Source organism: Takifugu rubripes, chromosome 2 (assembly GCF_901000725.2).
Source record: "Takifugu rubripes chromosome 2, fTakRub1.2, whole genome shotgun sequence".
NCBI lineage: Eukaryota > Metazoa > Chordata > Actinopteri > Tetraodontiformes > Tetraodontidae > Takifugu > Takifugu rubripes.
In genome coordinates, this window is record NC_042286.1 from 4,735,663 (window position 1) to 4,754,026 (window position 18,364).

Here is an 18,364-nt window from a genome sequence, read left to right on the forward strand (position 1 = left end):
CACACGGAATGCACTAATTAAACGTCGAAACCTACCTCTGAAGTAGTCCACAGGCGCCGCCTAGTGGCGCGTCTGAGCAAATGCTGGCTTTCGTGTAAGACTTGTGCGGGATATTTGAGAATCTTTTAATTATTACCCACAGTGTCTGAAAATTAATACAAACACAATCGATCTGCCTCCGAGGCTGCGAATCATCTTGCCATAAAGGTGCCGAAGAATGCACACGACATCCTTCCAGGTGTGTGTAAACAAAGAGCAGTTTTATTGGACACCAGACATTCAGACAAGCACAGAATGGATGAACAAGCATCATCCGAACACAAGGTTGCCGTTTTCTGTTGCTGTCGGGGACATCCGCCCTCAGACAAAACCTCGGCTCCACCAATTTGCACGGAAGTTGATGCATGTTGATAATTCTAAACACGTCATATACATGTGTATTTATATATGCTGAACACAGACGAACAGTCTCCTGCAGAAATGCTTCAGTCCGGGGATTCGTTCGACTTTTCAGTCTGCATCATCTGCTGTGAGAGCTGTACTGGTTGAACCGGTTGGTCTGATTGACTGTAAGAGAAGGCAGTGTTTCCAGTGGGTCGGGGAAATTGGCGGACGAGTCCAACCTGACAAAAAGGCACCAACAATACACAAGTGTAGTCAGCGTGTCCTCGGAAGTATAGCTAAACACAACAAACCACCGCAAGGAAACATGCTGAAAGGTGTGGAGAGTGTTTGTTTCACCAGCTCGCCTCCCTCTGGGCTCCTGGGAGGGATCTTTGCTGATCTCTGCAGGAGGAGATGAGATTATTTAGCACCAACTTCAGGGGGCTGGAGTCGCACGAGCAGGCTGCTGCCAGTGGCGGCGAGGGGTCTTTACTGGGAAAACTGGACTCGTGTGATGGCATTTTGGAGGGAAGTCAGGGGTTAAACTGGGAGAGAGCAGAAGACACGCCAGCAGCCAACTAACACACAGCGGAATTACAATATCATCAGTTTATTTGGTTCATAAAGAGACAAAAACAAGCCCCCCCCCCACCAATTTAACCCCTGGTTCTACATTCATGTGAACGTGACAACGAGTGGACGAGTGACGAGCAGACAGAACAGTTGCAAGGCTTCATGCAGCGCTACCTTAACTACCCATGGCGAGACGAGTGGAACTAACACACCTAGGAGCTCTCGGCTGCGCTCTGCACCCCCCCCCCCCCATCAACACTAAACACACCTCAGGTTACCTGGGTGCGAGCACACACCTGAGAGCGCACGCCCTCACCAGCTTTGCCATGCGGCCAACTTCTGGAAATGAGTCAGAGAAACCGAAAACAATAAATACATTGTATAAAACATAATTTCATATCAATATATTAATATTAAAATACTATTCAAAATAATATCTGTGACCATATTGCGATATGAACTTGGCTGATAAATAGTTGGCCCGCACAGACGGATGGATTGATTTATGGATCCATCCGAATTGGCTGATTTGACTTGAAATTAATTTCCAGGTTTCTCCCACTGGGTAGCAGTACAATCCAGAGAGCTATTACAATATCTTTTTTTTTAATATATATATATATATCCACCAATAATAACAATGAACTTACAGTACACAGTCCCATAATAAAGATATACATACTGAATACGATATAAATGCCAAGACGGAAAAATAGAAAAATATTGATAGAAATCAAAGGTCAAATACATATCAGAGAGTTTACAGAGCAGAGTGTACTAATGAGTCTGTGGTTCTTGTAGCTGGAGCTCGGAGCGGCTCCCATTGAAACTGTACTTGGGTTTTGTGTGTTTCCTCCCTCCCCAGTCCTGACACGTGCCCACGCACACGCACCTCACATGACCGTGCAGCATTTGCAGGTCTGTTTCTTCTCCTTCTCCTTCTCCCCTTCCTCGCCGCCCCCGCTGGCTTTCTCCTTCTCCGCCATGCTCCCGTTGGGGGGGGCCTGACCCGCCGTGGCCGCCTCGCCCCCGTCCTTTCCCTCCCCGTCCTCGATCACCACGAACTCGGCCTTCACGTTGCCGTCCACCCCTTCCATCCCCAGCGCCGTGCGGGTCTCCTGCTCCTCCTCCACCGTCTTGTATCCCATGAACACCAGCGTGACCGGGTTGTCGGCGCTGGCCTGGTCGGGACTGGGCCCCAGCAGCTTGGCTTCGATGCCCGTCACTTCTCTCTTGGGGGTCTGACAGGAGTTCTGCACTACTCCGTTCTCACCTGTAGGAGGCGCCAGAGGATCATTGAGACATGAGTGCAAAAAAAGACCGACAGCCAGAGTCGGAGAGAAAAAGATAATGTTATTTTAATAACCTCCGGAGGAAGGGGATGATTTAATATAACAAACCAAGAGGCTATTGTTAGCTTGCGTTCTGGCTGCAAAGGGTGGCCAGGGTTTTGTTGCCATGGTTTCGTTGTTGCCCGGGCGCTTACCTCCATTTTCTTTGGCCACACCCTTATTGGTCAGCACGCCTGTTTCCAGCTCTTCAATCTCCTGCTCCAGCCTGGTTCAGAAGCCAACAGATGAGAAACAAAATTTAGAGATGCTCCATGTGCAGCGAAACCCTCCGAGTCTTCACAAGAGCATCAGAACAAAAGATCCGTATCCTGATAGAAAGGAAAGTTTCTTCCGATCGTCTTAAGTCTGACAAATAAAGCTTGAAAACCTTGAAAATCCACGTGAAAACCATGGTGAGGTGAGCCGCATCCTGATAATCCTGATAAATCCTGATAAAACACTGACCCCTCACATCTTAAGCCAGGAATCCTACACATGATATTAATTATTTACAGTTTCTGAGTCATCCGTCTGGACAGTCAGAGCGGATTACGTCAGCCTGGATGCGTCGCCGCCATCGCTAACCTCATCTAGGCGGCTCGCAGGTTGGTCACAGGTTTAACGCCCGTGCGTATTTCAGATGCTGACCTGAGGATCACCTGCTCCAGCAGTTTGGTCTTGACTTCATCCTCGTGCAGACGCCGCTGAGTCTCCTCCTCCGCCGGAGCGCCGTCCAACAACCAGCGCTCTCTCAGCGCCTTTGACTGCAGGAGACAAACACTGGCGTGAGCGTCTGAACGGGAAGTGGACTTTTGATTAGCAGGAACTCATGTAACGGCTCTCTCAGCCATCAGCAGCGCTCCACACACTGGAGCTTGAATGAACTGACCCTTGTGCCAACCAGCCGGAACAAACAGGAGAACAGCTACTACCAAATTTTCCTGTTTTAGTTCTGTCTTTCTGTGTTTATTTCCTCCATGTCCCCCCTCTTATCTGGACCCCAGCACACATTCCCTCCTGCAGATAAGCTAATATCAAAGCAAATACTTGGCGTGCTTCGAGGTAAATATAACGGCGTCTTGCTCGCAGCTGTTATGTGGCACGGTGGAAGACAACGCCGCTCGGCCACCCCGGAGGGAAAGTGTCAGAAAAGCTCTTGTTTTCACAGGCTGGCCTGGAAATCTGGACCTGCGCTTGATGCAAATTCCTGACCGGTGATGCAAGCAGAACTTCTGCAGACCCTCTTCCCCTTTTCTTCTCTCATACCGGACCGCCGCCCCTTCCTTTCCCCTCCACGCATCTCTCTATCGGGAACGTTGCGCCGCGTCGTGTTAAACATCAGCAGGGTTCCAACGTCTACTGTTTGTCTGTGTGCTGCCTTTCAACACTTTGCTTTCCCATTGAAGAATTGAGACACACGTGCGCGCGCGCATGCACGCGCACACAAACGCTGTAACCCAACACTCCTCGTACTCTGGCTCTGCAGTCTCCTGGGCCCTGAATCTCCCCCCATTCCCCCCTCTCTCTGTCTCTCTCATTTTTTGCTCTCTAACCACACCCTGCTATCCAAAAGCCTGACATCACTTAATGTACTCACTCATGCATATGCACACGCACACACACATGCGCACACACACATACACAGACGGTCAAAAAGCTTTCTTGCTGAAGTTACATCTCTCTCCATTGTTCTTCGGAGTAAAAGCTGCTAACGTAGAAGACAAAGAGCGGAATCAGGATGCAAACACACACGCACGCACGTTTACAAACACACGCGCACGCACATTCACAGCTGGTTGTTTAAAGAGCTTGATTTCATATTTACGCTCATTTAGAACCCAAAGAGCAAACCTTTTGGAGGACGTGGGCACAATTTAACTTGTAGCACATCAGTTATGAGTCATTAAGAGAGCAAGTCTGTTGCTCAAGGTCCAAATTATTAGATAAAAACAACACGCAACCTGTTGCTTTAGTGTTTCCATTTGTATAAAGACATTCTAACAGGAGCCACAGTAGTTTATATAGAAACTACTATATAGAAACTTCATAGGGACCATATGGATCCTATAGACAGGAGACACATCTACTTATGACTGAAGCCAGTAATGTAGCGTGTTAGCATGTGCTGCACATGTGGCCTCGAAACAGAGGACGAGGCCGAAGCATCACTGGCCTGTAACAGCGTTTAAAATGATCTTTCCATCCCCACACAGCATCAGCACCCTTGCATTACTCTGCTGCAGCCATCCTGGAGCACGTGGCCCCGCATCAGTGAGGCGTCACAGCAGGGTGCCGCAACAAAACCCAGTTAATGGCGACATTCATTGGCTTTTCCATGCAAATGCAGCCTCTGGAAAAACCAACATACGTGCTTTTCCAGAGAGCCCTCCGGTGCCTCTGTGTGGCGTGATTGCACTTCCCTTCGCCGTGTCTTTTTCTGCGTGCCTGTGAGGCGAAAGCGGGGCGCGGTGGGTGCGAGAGCGGTTTCCTGTTGGTGGGAGTGGGACACAAATGTGTTTCCTCTGCCGAAGCCCACCTCATTGTCTGAGGCCTCGCTGGTCTTTCATGCGGCGACCCGCACAAAGAACCGCAGACACAAACGTACAGACACGCACAAAGATTCGCCCTAAAAATAGAAAAAAAAAAAGGGGAGCACACGGGGGCAGCGGCGCAGGTCACATGGGCACGGGACGCGTGCACGTCCGTGCGCCGCGGCCTGCGCCGCTTTGATAGTGCTGACACACACGGCGAATAGCTTTGATAGTGCTGACACACGCCGGCAAAGGCACGGGCCCTGATATAATGAGTGTGTGTCTGCGTGCAGGCGCGTGCGAGCGGCTGGCGGAGGAGGCGCTGGCGTTATCTGCTGAACATTCCGTGACGGGAGCAGTTGGGCAGTATCTGACTGTGTGGGACTGTCGGCTTTGAAAGGAATTGCTGAGTTAAGTTGTTTAAACATCTACAACCCAAACTTGTGAAAACAGGGCTCTGGCGCAGAGAGGAGCATGTGGAAATGTGGAAATGTGGAAGTGCGTCCGGCTGCTGCGGTGCGTTTCAAAAGCTGCGACATTTTTGGGTTTAACGCGCCAGGAAAATGACAAACGAGATGATGGTTTTTATTTGTGACTAAACCAAACAGGAATTAGAGATTTGGAGCAAAAGATGAGCTGCACGGAGGATTTATAGTTGGGCGGGGTTAGAATAGAATATTAACTGTTTGCTTACACAGTGTGATCATACTATATAATCAGAAATGGGATAAAACTCAGAGATAAAGTGAATTTAACAGCCATTGACACGGGTCCCCCTCCATGGGTCAGGACGTTGCTTCACCATGTCTCTACGGGAGCCTGGAAAGGCCAAACTTGAATCCAAATAAGTCTTCTCGAGTACAAGAAATGAATCCAGGTCCTCGAGGAACAATGCAAACAACTGATCTAATCGAGCCGCAACCTTTGTTTCCTCCATCTTGAACCGGCTTTTCTGATTTTGAGATTTTCACAGATGAAATAAGTCAGTCGCACAAGAGCATGAAGGCGTGCAGGGCGAATTAAAGATGCTGTACCTTGAGATGCTGGAGTTGCCGTCGGTCATCGTCCAGCTGCCTCCTCTTGTTTTCAATCTCTGTCTGTTTCTTCCTCTTCTCCTGTTACAGGACACACACACACACACGTTGATTTCTCCGTGAGGATGCACAGCAGGTACACAGCAGATGGCAAAACAACAACATGGACATGGCCACTTAATATGGCGGTGTTTTTAGATATAACTGAAGCAGCAGATATGCAGATGACACCTTGCTATTCAAGATGTTTGGCTTTTCTAGATTGGGATTATTCTTCACTCTGGAATTTCCTGCTTTAAGCCTTAGCCTTTCCGCACAAGTGCATGGAGAGGCAGGCAGGCGTTCTCTCTCTGTGGAAGCATTTTTGCCGCTGACTGGAATTCTTCCATCAGGGCAGGAGGAGAAACGCGGCGAGACACGCTTGCTGAATTAGCAATAAATGTCCTCTAATGGCCAAAGGAGATGGCAGCTAAAAGGTTAAGTCAATAAGATGAGCAGTCAGATGCTGAGAAGCATGTTGTTTCTGCGAGCCTCAGTGTGCCCTGATGTGCACTCTGTGTGTGTGTGTGTGTGTGTGTGTATACGTACAGCGATGGCCTGGAGTCTCTCCTCTTGTGACACCTCAGCCATCCTGATGGAAAGAAAAACAGATATATTGAGGGAGGGACAATGTCAGGGGACCAACCTTGTGACCGCTAACAGCAACAAGTCCCACCAAACCCGCCCACACACACACACACACACACACACACACACACACACACACACACACACACACACTCCGTGCGAACGCTGTTTACCTTACAACAACGTTCTGCCTGACCGACGACACATCTGCCTAGCTGCCCTGGGAACGCCGTCTCGTTCCCGTCAGTGTGACGTAGCGCTGCGAGCACATGCTAATGTGCAGGCGGCTCTGTTGGAGATTCCTGCTCTAATAGATTCCAGGAGGGGAAGAAGGACAGGAGGAGGAGGACTGGAGGCTTCCCCCCACCGCAACAATGTCGCTGACCCTTGACGGAGCAACCTGGCACCCTGATACATGCCGCTACCCCGATTCAACATCAAAATAACACCGTAGATCAAGCATAAACACACACACACACACACACACACACACACACACACACACACACACACACACACACACAAGGCATCCTCCTTTTCAAATTATTTAATCAAAAGTGAGTTCATATAAAACTGGGATTGTGACTGAATCTCCCTGTTATGTGAATGCGTCCCCTCCCTCGCTGGGAGCGTTGCCTGGATTGCAACACTTATTTTCACCCCCATAAAGGCACGTGGTCTGAAAAGATCTCGGAGCAGCAGAGAACGGTGGGGTTGTTAGAACTGTACAGAAGTGTGAAATCGCTGAGACCTCAGGGCAGGATAACAGGACATCGCCATCACATGGAGGAAGACCACAATCAGCTGATCAACCCACAAGAACTGCCTTCACCATGTTTTTAGCTTTAAACACGGGTTCTGGATGCAGAAAGAATGTGTTCATCAATAATGTCAAGCTACTTTCCCCTCAGGTTGGAGCCAAATCAGAAGAATGGATTACTGATGCTGGATGTGCAGAATAAAGCTAATTTAAGTTTCTGTCTTTTATATTTTGAGACTAAAAGCAGAAAATATTGAACACAAAGTTCTAATAGATTACCAGATTATGAAACAAGCCATGAATATCATCTAGATTTAGGATGCATTTATAGAGTACAAATATAAATTTGGCAGGTTGATTGATAACATCTGTTATTTTAAAGCTAATTCGCTAACCTGATTCTATCAGTTTGTTTTTGCGTATGAGTTCCATTACTGGACCAACTGGTTTTTAATGGTAAAAGCCACTTGCCCCTTTGAGCACCAAGGCCCCCGACAACTTAAGGGGTCACAGGTTAGCAGAACTACCCTACATCTGCCCCAACGTATTGGTTAAAACTGTCCAAAGACGGAGAAAGGGGTGGACCGACGTCTCTGCAGCGCCGGCAGGGGAATAATTACATTTACGGCCGAGATGGAAGGAGGCAGGAAGCCGCTCACAGGCAGGTCCAGCAGAAACATACTGAGACAGATAAGTCTAATATCTCTCAGGCTGCAGGGGGAGGAACTCTCAGCTGGGAGACGCACACGCGTACAACACCAGCGGCTCTTTAGTCAATACTTCGAGGCAGGTACATGGCAGGAGGACTCGAGAGAACAGACTAATGGCTGGCCCGATTCCCTGCTGGGTTCCTGCCGCAGACTGGAAACCAGGAAGGCATTATCGGTCTGCCCAGAGCGCTGGTTAAATACAGCGTGCTCATGGTCGTCCAGCTGCAACTTAACACCCTTTACGGCGTGTAGAGCTGCTATATCTGTATATATTTGTGCTGTAGATGAGTGGATGCCTCACATAGTCCGAATGTCACACTATTTTGGCACCAGTTGAAGCAGAAGCCCACGGATCACCTGAAGGGAACGCTGAAGAGAACATTCACACGTTTGGACCCCAACTCGTGCGTGAGGGAGAGCCGGCGTTCTATTGGCTCCATGTCATCAGACCAGCTTTCGCCGCAGCCATTCGAACTAATGTGTTGTGAAAAGTCGGAGAAACCTCCTGTGAATAATTTACGCTACACTGTCTGGGAGTGAAAAGGTCAGGCAGTACGCGCCTGGCGTGCCCCAGATGATGGCATCATCATCGGATAGCGAAGCCTCGCAGCTCTGGCTGGGACAAACGTGGCACCGGAGGTGACGATACACCGTATTTGCTAATGCAAACGCCTCAGTGGGGATTAAACGCCATCACCACCACTAGAGGCTGAAAATAGTGCGGCTAAATACGCCGCCCCTGCTTCCAAACACCACAGACACCAGCTGCTCCAGCAAAATATTACTAAGACCCATTTGTTTTTAAAAGGGCTCCCAGTTCAGCGCTGGGAAAGAGGCTTCCTCTTGATCAATGAGTAGATGGATCGAGCGGCGTTAAACGAAGATTACTCACACCTCCCCGCTCTCAGAAATTTGGCTGCTCTTGAATGAAATTTCGACACCTCCAGTTGGCACAAAAGCGTTTCCTCTTCAGAGAGACTATAAAAACGAGTCTCTGGGCTTTAATGACCCAGAACCAGAGCTGAGGGAGGAAGCTAATCTCCAGTCCTCTCACACTCAGCGTCGGTGCTTCTCTGCTCACCCCCTCACACACACTCTTACCTCGCTTCCTTCCTGTAGGCCGGGTGAGCGCGAGGACAACAATGCTCCTCCGGGCCGCACAAACGCGCCCGTCTGGGACCGGCGTGCACGCCGCGATCTCTCGACTCCCTCAGAGGAGCGGCACAAACCGCACCAAACAGAGTTTGCCACTAATAAAAATGACAGGAAGTGTGCTGAGGTCAGATGTTACTATTCAGGTTCAGAAGGGCAAACCAGGGCCAACACCCCCCGCCCCCCCCCCCCCCCCCCCCCATTAATAACCCTCCTTTGAGTGCAGAAGACTGTAAATTATCGCAGATCAGTGGAAGGTACTTAAAAAAAGACTTAACTTTCAGATGAGGGCCCTTAAATCTGTCTGCTCCCTAGATGGGGGATTTTGAAAGAGGCGGGGTCCGGACTTCAGACTCCTCTGCTGCCCCGCTCTGCATCTCATCTCCCTCCACGCCGCCGACTCACCTCTACCTCGAAGGTCTTCGCCTCACCACCTCTATTACTTCCAGGACGACGGCATCTGATGCTGCAAATCTCTGGCGTTCCGGCCTTTTGCTCGTTACTTTCACATCCCTGCTGAGACCGGGGCTCCTGTGGCACGGCGCTGACCCCCGCCCTTTCATTACAGCCGCCGCTCGGAGCGCAGAACAGTTCACGAAGGAGAAAAACTAAGAAAAGCTTGCAGCATCTTCTGACGCCAGGGAAAAGTCTTGGCTCCCTTTAAATCAATCCGCTCTGATTTTAAAGCAGTGCGTTTTAAACCAGGAGCACATTTACTCTATGGATGTACAAGGTCACCGGCAGTTACCCGGCGTGGCTATTGATTCACTTGTCTACGGCATCATATTGAACCACAGAAAGCAACAAGAAGTCAATGATGTCCATCAGGAACAATTTTGTGTGTTTCACCACTGATGCAGCACTCAGCAGTTAATCTCAACATCGCGTCTGTGGTAGCTTTGGAGCATGCTAAAGTACGCTAGTATGCAGAAGAATACCGGGGTCATTACAGTCAGTAAAGAAGCTACCCTTCAACTGATACATCCACACAACAAAACTATATTCCCAGTTTGGCCAAAGGGTTCGGAATGCTCTTTTTAAAGAAGCCATTCTCCCTGTAACTGCTTAAATAAAAAAAAAGGACAGAAGACAACGTTTCCTTTGTGTTCTCCATTCTCATATGCCTCGGTGTGACTGGACACATCAGGCAGCTTGTGCTCCAGGAATCCTTCCCGACAGGGCTGAAACGTGTTGCACCCAAACGCTTTCAGGAAGTCCATCTTTTCCCCTCCGTTTTGCATTAGCATTAACATGAGCTGCTGACAGCCGTGTTTTATGTTTACAGTTGGTCAATTTCTATAGAGGCTGCAGTCTCCTGTGTTCCGGCAAGCTCTCAGTAAACTCTGTATCCGGACATAACAGGACTGGGTGGCTGCAGCCTCTCAGCAAGAACCATTAGGCTAAAGTTACTGTCCCCTATGGCCAAGTCCCAATCCCCATTTGTGGCTCTTAAGATGTTTTTTTTGCAACATTTTGCAGCATTGTTGAAAAACAAATATGGTTGCTTTTCAGCGGGACAGGACATGGATTCATCCTGCTGGGTTCTGCTTATCTCCGGGACACAAGGGTGGATGATGGCTGCTTATCAATAGTGCTTTTGATAACATCGCTGTAGCAGCTCTGGTGATGGTCATATGAGTGTTGGGGTGCGCGCTCGTGTTGCAGAATATGCCATTCAACACAATTCCCTCTGAGGTTCAAACCACTCGGAGGAGGAAAATGACAGTTTATCAGCTGGGAAGAGAGCGGCGAGGGGGGAAAACACACAAATCCTCTAACAGGCCTCATCAGACATGACGAAGCAGCACTGAGGGAGCAGTTGTGAGAGTTGTTCCGGGGAAAACAGAGGAAAGTGAATGTGCCTACCAGAAAGGAAAAAACAGAGGAGGAGATTTATAAAAAGTGGGGCACGAAAGGGCAAGGTGGATCGCACTGCACTATCAAATATCTGAGTGTGTTTGCTTCTATTTCCTCTTTTTATCCCACCACTCAGTTTTAAACAAACACCACTCTCAGCGGATACAAAAGTATCCCAGTGACACCAGTGTCAATTAGAGGAATTAAGAAAACCCGCTGCCCCGGAGCTACAGCTCACCGCAGGATCTGGCCTCATGCTGATGAACGAGCTAATCCTGTCAGAGAGATGTGCCTCGTCAAGAAACAGCAAACACACTCCCGGTTTGTTTGACCCTCCCAAAAAGATGCCAACTTTGAATTCTTCTTTGGCCGGTTTACTTGGATTTAATATGATATTTTCCAACCTTTAAAGACTGTTTTTACTCAGCATTCAGTTGCTAACAATGAACAAAATTAGAAATGCTGTGGGTTGGTGAAACAGGAGGAACCAGCCACCCGGGGAGCTGGTTCCATTAGGCCTGTTTTTCTTTTTGTTACTGATGTCTGCTTGCTGACCCAACAGCAACGGCAGCAACAACAGGGAAACACAGAATGAAACTTTGCCGTTTCCCTCTTCGTTTGGCACCGCGTTGAATTAGCTGCAAAATAAGATGTTTAGCTGTGCAATTGTTCCCAAGTTCCTGTAGCGCAAACACACCCAGAAGGATGAAGTGCTGCCAAACATTTTTAGGAACTTTCTACAAATTTTTCCAATGTGTGTGGGGGTTTGAAACCCAGCAGCCTTCCAAATTGTGCCAATAGATGTATGTGTATAAAAACTTTCTGTCAATGAACTTTTAATGAAGCTTCCCTTTGAAAGTGGATTTCTTTGAGTATTTCTTTCATCTATAAAACTTTGCCCGTATTTAATGCACAGTAGAGCGTCACTTAAACCTAATTTACCTAATCTTTCAATAATAGCCCAGGATTAGGATTAATGCACTTCCTTTCAGCCCATTTCCTCTCTGAATTAGTGAAAACCGATCTGTCTGGTACCAAACCCGCCACCAGGCCGCAACACAACCACCATCGTTCATCTTTTTTCCCCCCCAATGTGCAATGACAAAGAAAACACTCACAGAGAGAGAAGCAACAACACAACGACGGTTGTCCAGATCCGTAATGTCGCGCCCTGATTGGCCGGACAGGACAAGCGCTGTCAGCACCAGTTGCTGATACAACACAGAGCAGCCGGCCGGAGACGAAACGTCAGCTAACACGCTGCCGGGCAGAGGCCTAAAAAAGGCTTAGCGTGCTCGGACAACAAAATGACAGGATAGACCACCAAACTGTGGGAAGGGTTGTCAATTGGGAAGGCCCTTGTTTTGTGGTATTCTACGGAGTTATTGGCGACTCGTCTGCTGCGCCAGAGAAAACGGTTCTCACGTCCAAATGACGCCATTTTGTACGGGCAGCCCTGGTTTGAGAGCTTTGTTCTCCACACTTCTTCCAGGTAAAACTTTTCCCACTCCTGGTGTTTGAGAACTGTTCTGTGATTGGTTAGAAATGTAGGATGGGCGTGGCCAAAGACAGGAAGTAGAAAAGTTGTCATTCTAAAGTTCTAAGCAACAGCTAGCCAAGGAGGAGCCAAGAAAAAATGTAAGACACAACATTTATGGTAAATAAGGCACACAAGCAGGGGATAATGTGAAGAAAGTGGTAGAAGTAATGTGAAGAGAAGAACGTCTAGCGTTAAAGAGAGTGAGAGTCAGAAACACTTTTTACAGTGTAGCAATTGCGAAATTTAGCTGGAAGATGGAGGGTGACCCCTGAAAGGAGTTCAAGTCACATGCGTCTAAATAACAAAGAGGGAATAAAAACACCAATAAAACCTTGGAAAAAGATGCAAAAGAATCGTTAGCTATAGCTGGGCTAAACAAATGCTAAAAATATTTTTGTACTAACAGTTGAGGCCCAGAAATGCATCAAACCTCACCAAGACAAGATATTTTTTAGGATCTGGGTCTAGAACATGTGAGATTAGAACAAATAGAGCTTTGGTCCGCCTTTCAGAACCAAAGCAGAGTTTCTAGCGAACTTTTATCAGCACAGCTGAAATGTGCAGACTAATGAAAACAGTTTCTCACGTAAATGTGACATTTATAAAAGGTTTTTATGAAGTTGTCATGGATACATTAAACAAAAACAAATGGGTGTGGACAAAAACTTGTATCAGAATATGTGCTCTTTCGCTCCTTAAGTACTCTAAAATGTGGCGTTTCAGGGCCTCTAGTTTTTAAACGACCTTTACTCGAGGAAAGAGGAGGTGATAACGAGTATCCATGTAAGGAACGCGACGGCATCGAAGGCCGTCGCGTGTCTCTCTGTGCTCCAGGACTCAAACAGGTGTCCCGTCTGAACTCCCAGGACTCCCAGGACTCCGGCGGGTGTGTTGCCTCTGAGAAAGCCGGCAGAACAACAATAGAGCCGAGACCAAACCCAAACATATCCGTGTCTGGTTCTGCTTCGCCCGCTGTGATCAAACAACCACACAGAACAACGATTAAAGAAACAGTCCCGTCTGAATGCCGGTGCATTCTGGGACAGGAATAGACACAGCAGCCTACGTGATGAGGCTCAGGAGTCTGACTTTTATCACCAGCGGCGCCCAGAGCTGAATTTAAACCCCGATAGGCTGATAGTGATGCACAAACTCATCCTCTGGACCCTACAACCAAATCCTGGTCCGGTGTCTCAGGCCCGGATTCCAGCAGGACTATGTAATGGCCCTGGGATTTGGGCTCACGCACGCCATGTTGGAGCAGCCAGCTCACATCACAACAGCAGACCCCCCCCCCCTCCTCCTCCTCCCTGCAGCCTTCCAGCATCTCCCTCTCACGCATCACCGAAGGATCCCTCTCCTCAGAAACAGATCGATGGCTTAGATCCCCGCCAGCGCGAGCACGTCCACCGCTCCACCTGTTTGGATGCGCCGAGCCGTCCAAAAGTGGCCATCTGGGCTTCTAATAAAGGATGTTGACCCTGACAGAACAGCGAAGCCACATCCTGCGATTCAACAAGCGCCCTTAAACATTTGCATGCGCGCCTCCTGAAGGATGCTGTAACCTCCCGGTGGCGACCGCGTCCGCGCGGAGCGATGCCGATATTTAAAGCCCGGATTATTCCTAGTTTCGCCTTAATCTCCCGGGAAAAAGATGCCGCTCGGCTCGATCGCTGAAATATTGCGCCGCTGCGCGACGTGCCGCTCGCCAAATCGCCGAAAGCAGGTCAGCTTCGGGGACACGCCGGTGCACACGCACGCACACGCACGCGCGGGCGGGCGAAAAATCTACTCACTCAGTTACTGGATCCCTTCGCGTCGCAGAGCTCTCCCGAACGGGGTGTCTCCGGGGTTATTTTAGAGTGTCAGGTTTGGGAATGCTCCTCAAACACCTTCTCCTCCTCCCTCTGCTCCTTCTGCTGCCCGGGCCCTCTGATGATATTGCCGAGGTGATGGCGTGCGCGAGCGGAGCGCACAACGCGTCTCTAACGCGAGCCCGGCGGTGTCTTCTGGAGCGGAAAATACGCGCGGCTGTGCGGGTGGAGAGCTCATGGGCGTCGGGGCGTCGTCTGAAGCAGGTTGTAGGCTAGTTAGCGTATGGGTGAGTGCGAGGGGGGAGTGAGAGTGGTATGTGAAGGGGTGTGTGTATGTGTTGGGGTGGAGGGATACGCCTCCTTCCCTGTCAGAGATAAAGGGGGCCCAGGCCGCGCGTGTTGACGGAGATGTGGGTCCTCCTCTCCAAACGGGGGCTCTGTTGGCGCCGCTCCAGCCTTCTCCGATGACGTCCACGGAACGAGACTCGCAGCTTTCAAGGCTGCAGAACCTAAAAGTGGAACTGGATCCAGATGGGAGGAAAGGACGGTCTCCTCAGCACCACCTAGCGACGCAAGGCCTCACGACTCCTCAAGATGTCTTACGTAAATCATCCCCTCGGCGAGGCTGTCCCCTGTCCCCGGGTCAAAGGCCTTTGGGAAAGAAATGTGAAATAAATCAGTTCAACTGGGATCATATTTGACGTTTAAAACTATTGTGAATTTGCCAAGCAATTTATACTTTCTGACAAAATATTATCCGTTACTTTGGAGTCAACCGAAAAGCGCTGCACCAGCACACGATAACCGGCAGGTGGCGAACACGTGCAAAAGATTTCGCGTGTTCTGCCGGTTCACCTGCAATCAAATGTAAATAAGATCACGGTACAAGGGCATCACATAAGATAAACTACTCAAAACACGAGAATGTAAAGAGACTACACAGATTCAGATTCAGTTTATGATGTTATTTCTAATCATTGTAACAAGACATCCATTGTTAAATTTGAACATCACAGTTGTGTATGTGTATGACATCATTTTAACCTGTAAATGATCCTGATACGAATAAATTTTACTTGTTTTGTTTTAGGCGGGAATTGATAGTGTAGCTTAAATATCATCAGAGACGAAAACCCTCGATGTGGAATAAGAAACAAAAGATTATGTTCTAATCGCATCTCCGTCCTAACATTCCGAAGGTGACTGTTTATGAATCTGTGGGTGATCAAAGAGCCCTAAATTCTCTCGCAAAAAAGCTCCTGCTGTGGAAAAAGCAAAGAGCACTCAGGTTACGTAACTCTGCAAAAGCATATCAGTGACTAAACATCAAACGGCTCACTTTTAAACTAAATATAACCAAAACCTCTGAAGAAAAAAAGAGAAGTTCTCCAAAGCATTATTATCTCCAACTCTCCTCTAGCTGTGACGTGGGAATAATAATGATTAAAAAAACAAACTTATTTGTGGTTATGACAGCATCTGCATATGTACGTTCGGATTTATTCTGTGTTTTGACTCAGAGCCCTTGCGGCCCCCGGAGCCAGCTCCGCGCTCCGCTCCTTATCTCCCGCTCAGAACCACAGTCATGAATAAACATGGACGGAGGGGGGAGAAATCACCCAAAATGAAAATAACCAAGTGGAATTTGGAAGAGGCGGGTGTAAAACCCACAGCAGGGGAAGAGGACTGTTGAGAAAGTCGGTGGATAAGAGGCTCCAGGATGGAAGGAGGGGGCTCCGGGATTGGAGGAAGGCAGGTTGAGGCCTGGGGTCGGGGGTATGAGGAGAAGGTGCAGAAGGATTCTCCTCCAGCCTGGAACACATGGGCTCCTCGCAGTCTGGTTCCGGTGTTCTGCTATAGGTTCCTCTGCACACCGGGGTGTTTGTCTTCTGTCTGTGGGCGTGTGGGTGCTTCCATCCTTTTCACCGCCTCTCCGAACTCGTTGCTTTGTCACGAGCTGTTTCGCTGCAGAAGAGCAGAGGAGAAACCCGCCGACCCCTCACCATCTCCCATGCTTGCCGTCTCATTTCTGACTCTTTGTGATTCTCCGCACGGCGGCCGCCAGACTCGACAGGAGCGGTGTGGATAACGAGCGCTCGGTCCGCCTCCGACTCGTTTTTAATAACGGCTCCGCGAACATCCGTGTTCTCCAGCCTGCGCTTCCACTGGGGGATGATTAGGGCACCAGGCACTGATAACGCGTGTGTACAGACTCATTAGGTTACACCACTCAGCTCTGCTGCCTCTAACAGCAACGCGTTTACGCAATAACTTGTATATTAATGGCCAATTGTCCTCACTACGCACTTTCTATATGTAAAACACACACACACACACACACACACACACACACACACACACACACACACACACACACACGGAGAGAGAGAGTCAGTGATGCAATGTACACAAAGAGCAGCATTTTCTGTACATGCAACAGAATCATGCCTAGATCTGATTCTAGCGCGTGCACACCATCCATTCTCCAGCTGCTTATCCCAACCCTCACCATGACAAGTGAACCCCTAACCCTAACCCTAACCTAAACCCGATACTAACCTCACCCTTCAAGTTAAACCTCAACCATCAGCCTTTTAATGTTTGCTCGTTGCAGGTGTGTATCGGTGCCCATGAAGAAAAGTGAAATCGATATCTGTCTTCTGTTCTCGGGAAGTCTTTTTTCTACAGAATTAATGGTTTGTATGGATTTTATTAGAGTTCCATTTTTGATACTGTATTTTTTTTAATATACAGTAGTGTAATGCACTTATAATGACGTTCTTCGCCTTGCAGACTAGTAAATTTACAGCCATAAATAGCAGAAAACTCTCGTGGTTTATATTTGAGTGGGCAATTCTGATGTTATTCCTGTCTTTTATTGCTCTTCTCTGGTTTCTGTTTCAAACTGACACCAGATGTGATAACGTGGTAATCTGTGACGAATTTAATCTTTGCTTTTCTTCTTTCATCTCTCTGTTCAGCTCTTTCTCTGATCTCATGCTGCTTTGGAATCATTTTATGGCCTTAACTGTCCCGTCTCTCATATCCTCTTTGGCCTCGTCCCTCTTTTATTCTTCATTTCCCTCCATCCTTCTATTGTGTGAGCGTAGATCCTTCCTGTCGCTGCATAATTCACTCGTATTTACTCATGTGGATAAACTCGTCTCCGGCCTTGTTGCCATGTGAAATAGAGCAGATCGCGCGCATGAGGACAGAGCAGAAGAGCGCTGCAGCTCTCTAATTTTGTCATTAACTCGACACTCCCCCAGCAACTGATTTAAACTGGATTAACAATTGGGCCGTCTTTTATCAATTCCATGCAGGGTATTTCAGCAGGGAAGGCGCGCGCGCGCAGGGGCACGTGCCTGGTTTCCAAAACGTTTGTGTTTTTGTGTGTTGCACCCCCTCAGCATCATAACTGCGCTGATGTGAGGGCTGAAACTGGGTCAGGCGGTTGCGAGTGTGCATGATCTCGTTGCCAAAAGGTTTGCATTAAAAAAAACCCCAAAACAAACAAAATCCCTGACAGCTTCTCCCGGCAGAGGAGAGACGCGGGACTTTGAAAAAAGAAAAGGCAAATGTGAGTAAAAGGTAAGACGAGCACGCCAACATTAGGCATGCACGAAGGGAAGAAGCCGCTGGGAGAGCGAGAGGAGATTGTGCATTTGCATGGAGGCGCGCGTGGACCAAATGTCTGCTGCACAGACGTACATAAACATAACCCGATTAGTCTGGTCTGATAACTGTGTCAGTGTGTTACTACCCATCGCAGAGCCCGTGGCTGTTCAGGTCATGTGCTGGAAAGTCTTACTCATGCATGTAAGGCCACACACATCTGCCCAGCGACACACAGGTCCCCTCTGCTGCCACCCATTTAATGAGGTTCCACTTGTGTATTCCCTAAAGAAGAACCCAGTCCCCCATGTTGTGTATGTTTGGTTATAAAACTGTTTTTATATGTGCATGTGGGGTAAAATGAGGAGTCTGTTTTTTTCCTGTTTTATAGCCTAAAGTCTCTGAGGGAGGCGCGAGGCCGCTGAGCAGAAGCAGC

General features: G+C 48.6%; 1 protein-coding gene across 10 annotated transcripts; it reads right to left on the reverse strand.

Annotated features, from left to right (window-relative positions):
* Positions 1–232: 232 nt before the first annotated feature.
* Positions 233–14,738, reverse strand: palm1b (paralemmin 1b). 10 transcript variants are annotated; one of them, XR_003887559.1, is made up of 9 exons: positions 14,296–14,738; positions 6,442–6,484; positions 5,854–5,934; positions 2,937–3,052; positions 2,444–2,514; positions 1,850–2,230; positions 1,254–1,296; positions 742–786; positions 233–623 (listed from the first exon to the last, which is right to left on the reverse strand). XR_003887559.1 is itself a non-coding variant. In XM_011615257.2 (8 exons), exons 2-6 carry the CDS (start codon positions 6,481–6,483, stop codon positions 1,851–1,853), a joined length of 690 nt encoding a protein of 229 aa, XP_011613559.1. In that variant the 5' UTR covers position 6,484; positions 14,296–14,738; the 3' UTR covers positions 233–623; positions 742–786; position 1,850. The 10 variants fall into 10 exon arrangements, 9 of the variants coding, with proteins under 9 accessions (XP_011613559.1, XP_029688456.1, XP_029688455.1 ...); XM_011615257.2 differs by lacking the exon at positions 1,254–1,296; XM_029832596.1 differs by having other exon boundaries at positions 233–786.
* Between the last annotated feature and the right edge of the window lie 3,626 nt (positions 14,739–18,364).

Bases quoted from the DNA above. Each gene is read 5' to 3' on its own strand.
- palm1b (XM_011615257.2), bottom strand. From the start codon at position 6,483: ATGGCTGAGGTGTCACAAGAGGAGAGACTCCAGGCCATCGCT. The intron at 5,935-6,441 runs GTACGTATACAC...GTCCTGTAACAG, and splicing joins AGAGACTCCAGGCCATCGCT to GAGAAGAGGAAGAAACAGAC. The intron at 3,053-5,853 runs GTACAGCATCTT...TGTCTCCTGCAG, and splicing joins GGCAACTCCAGCATCTCAAG to TCAAAGGCGCTGAGAGAGCG.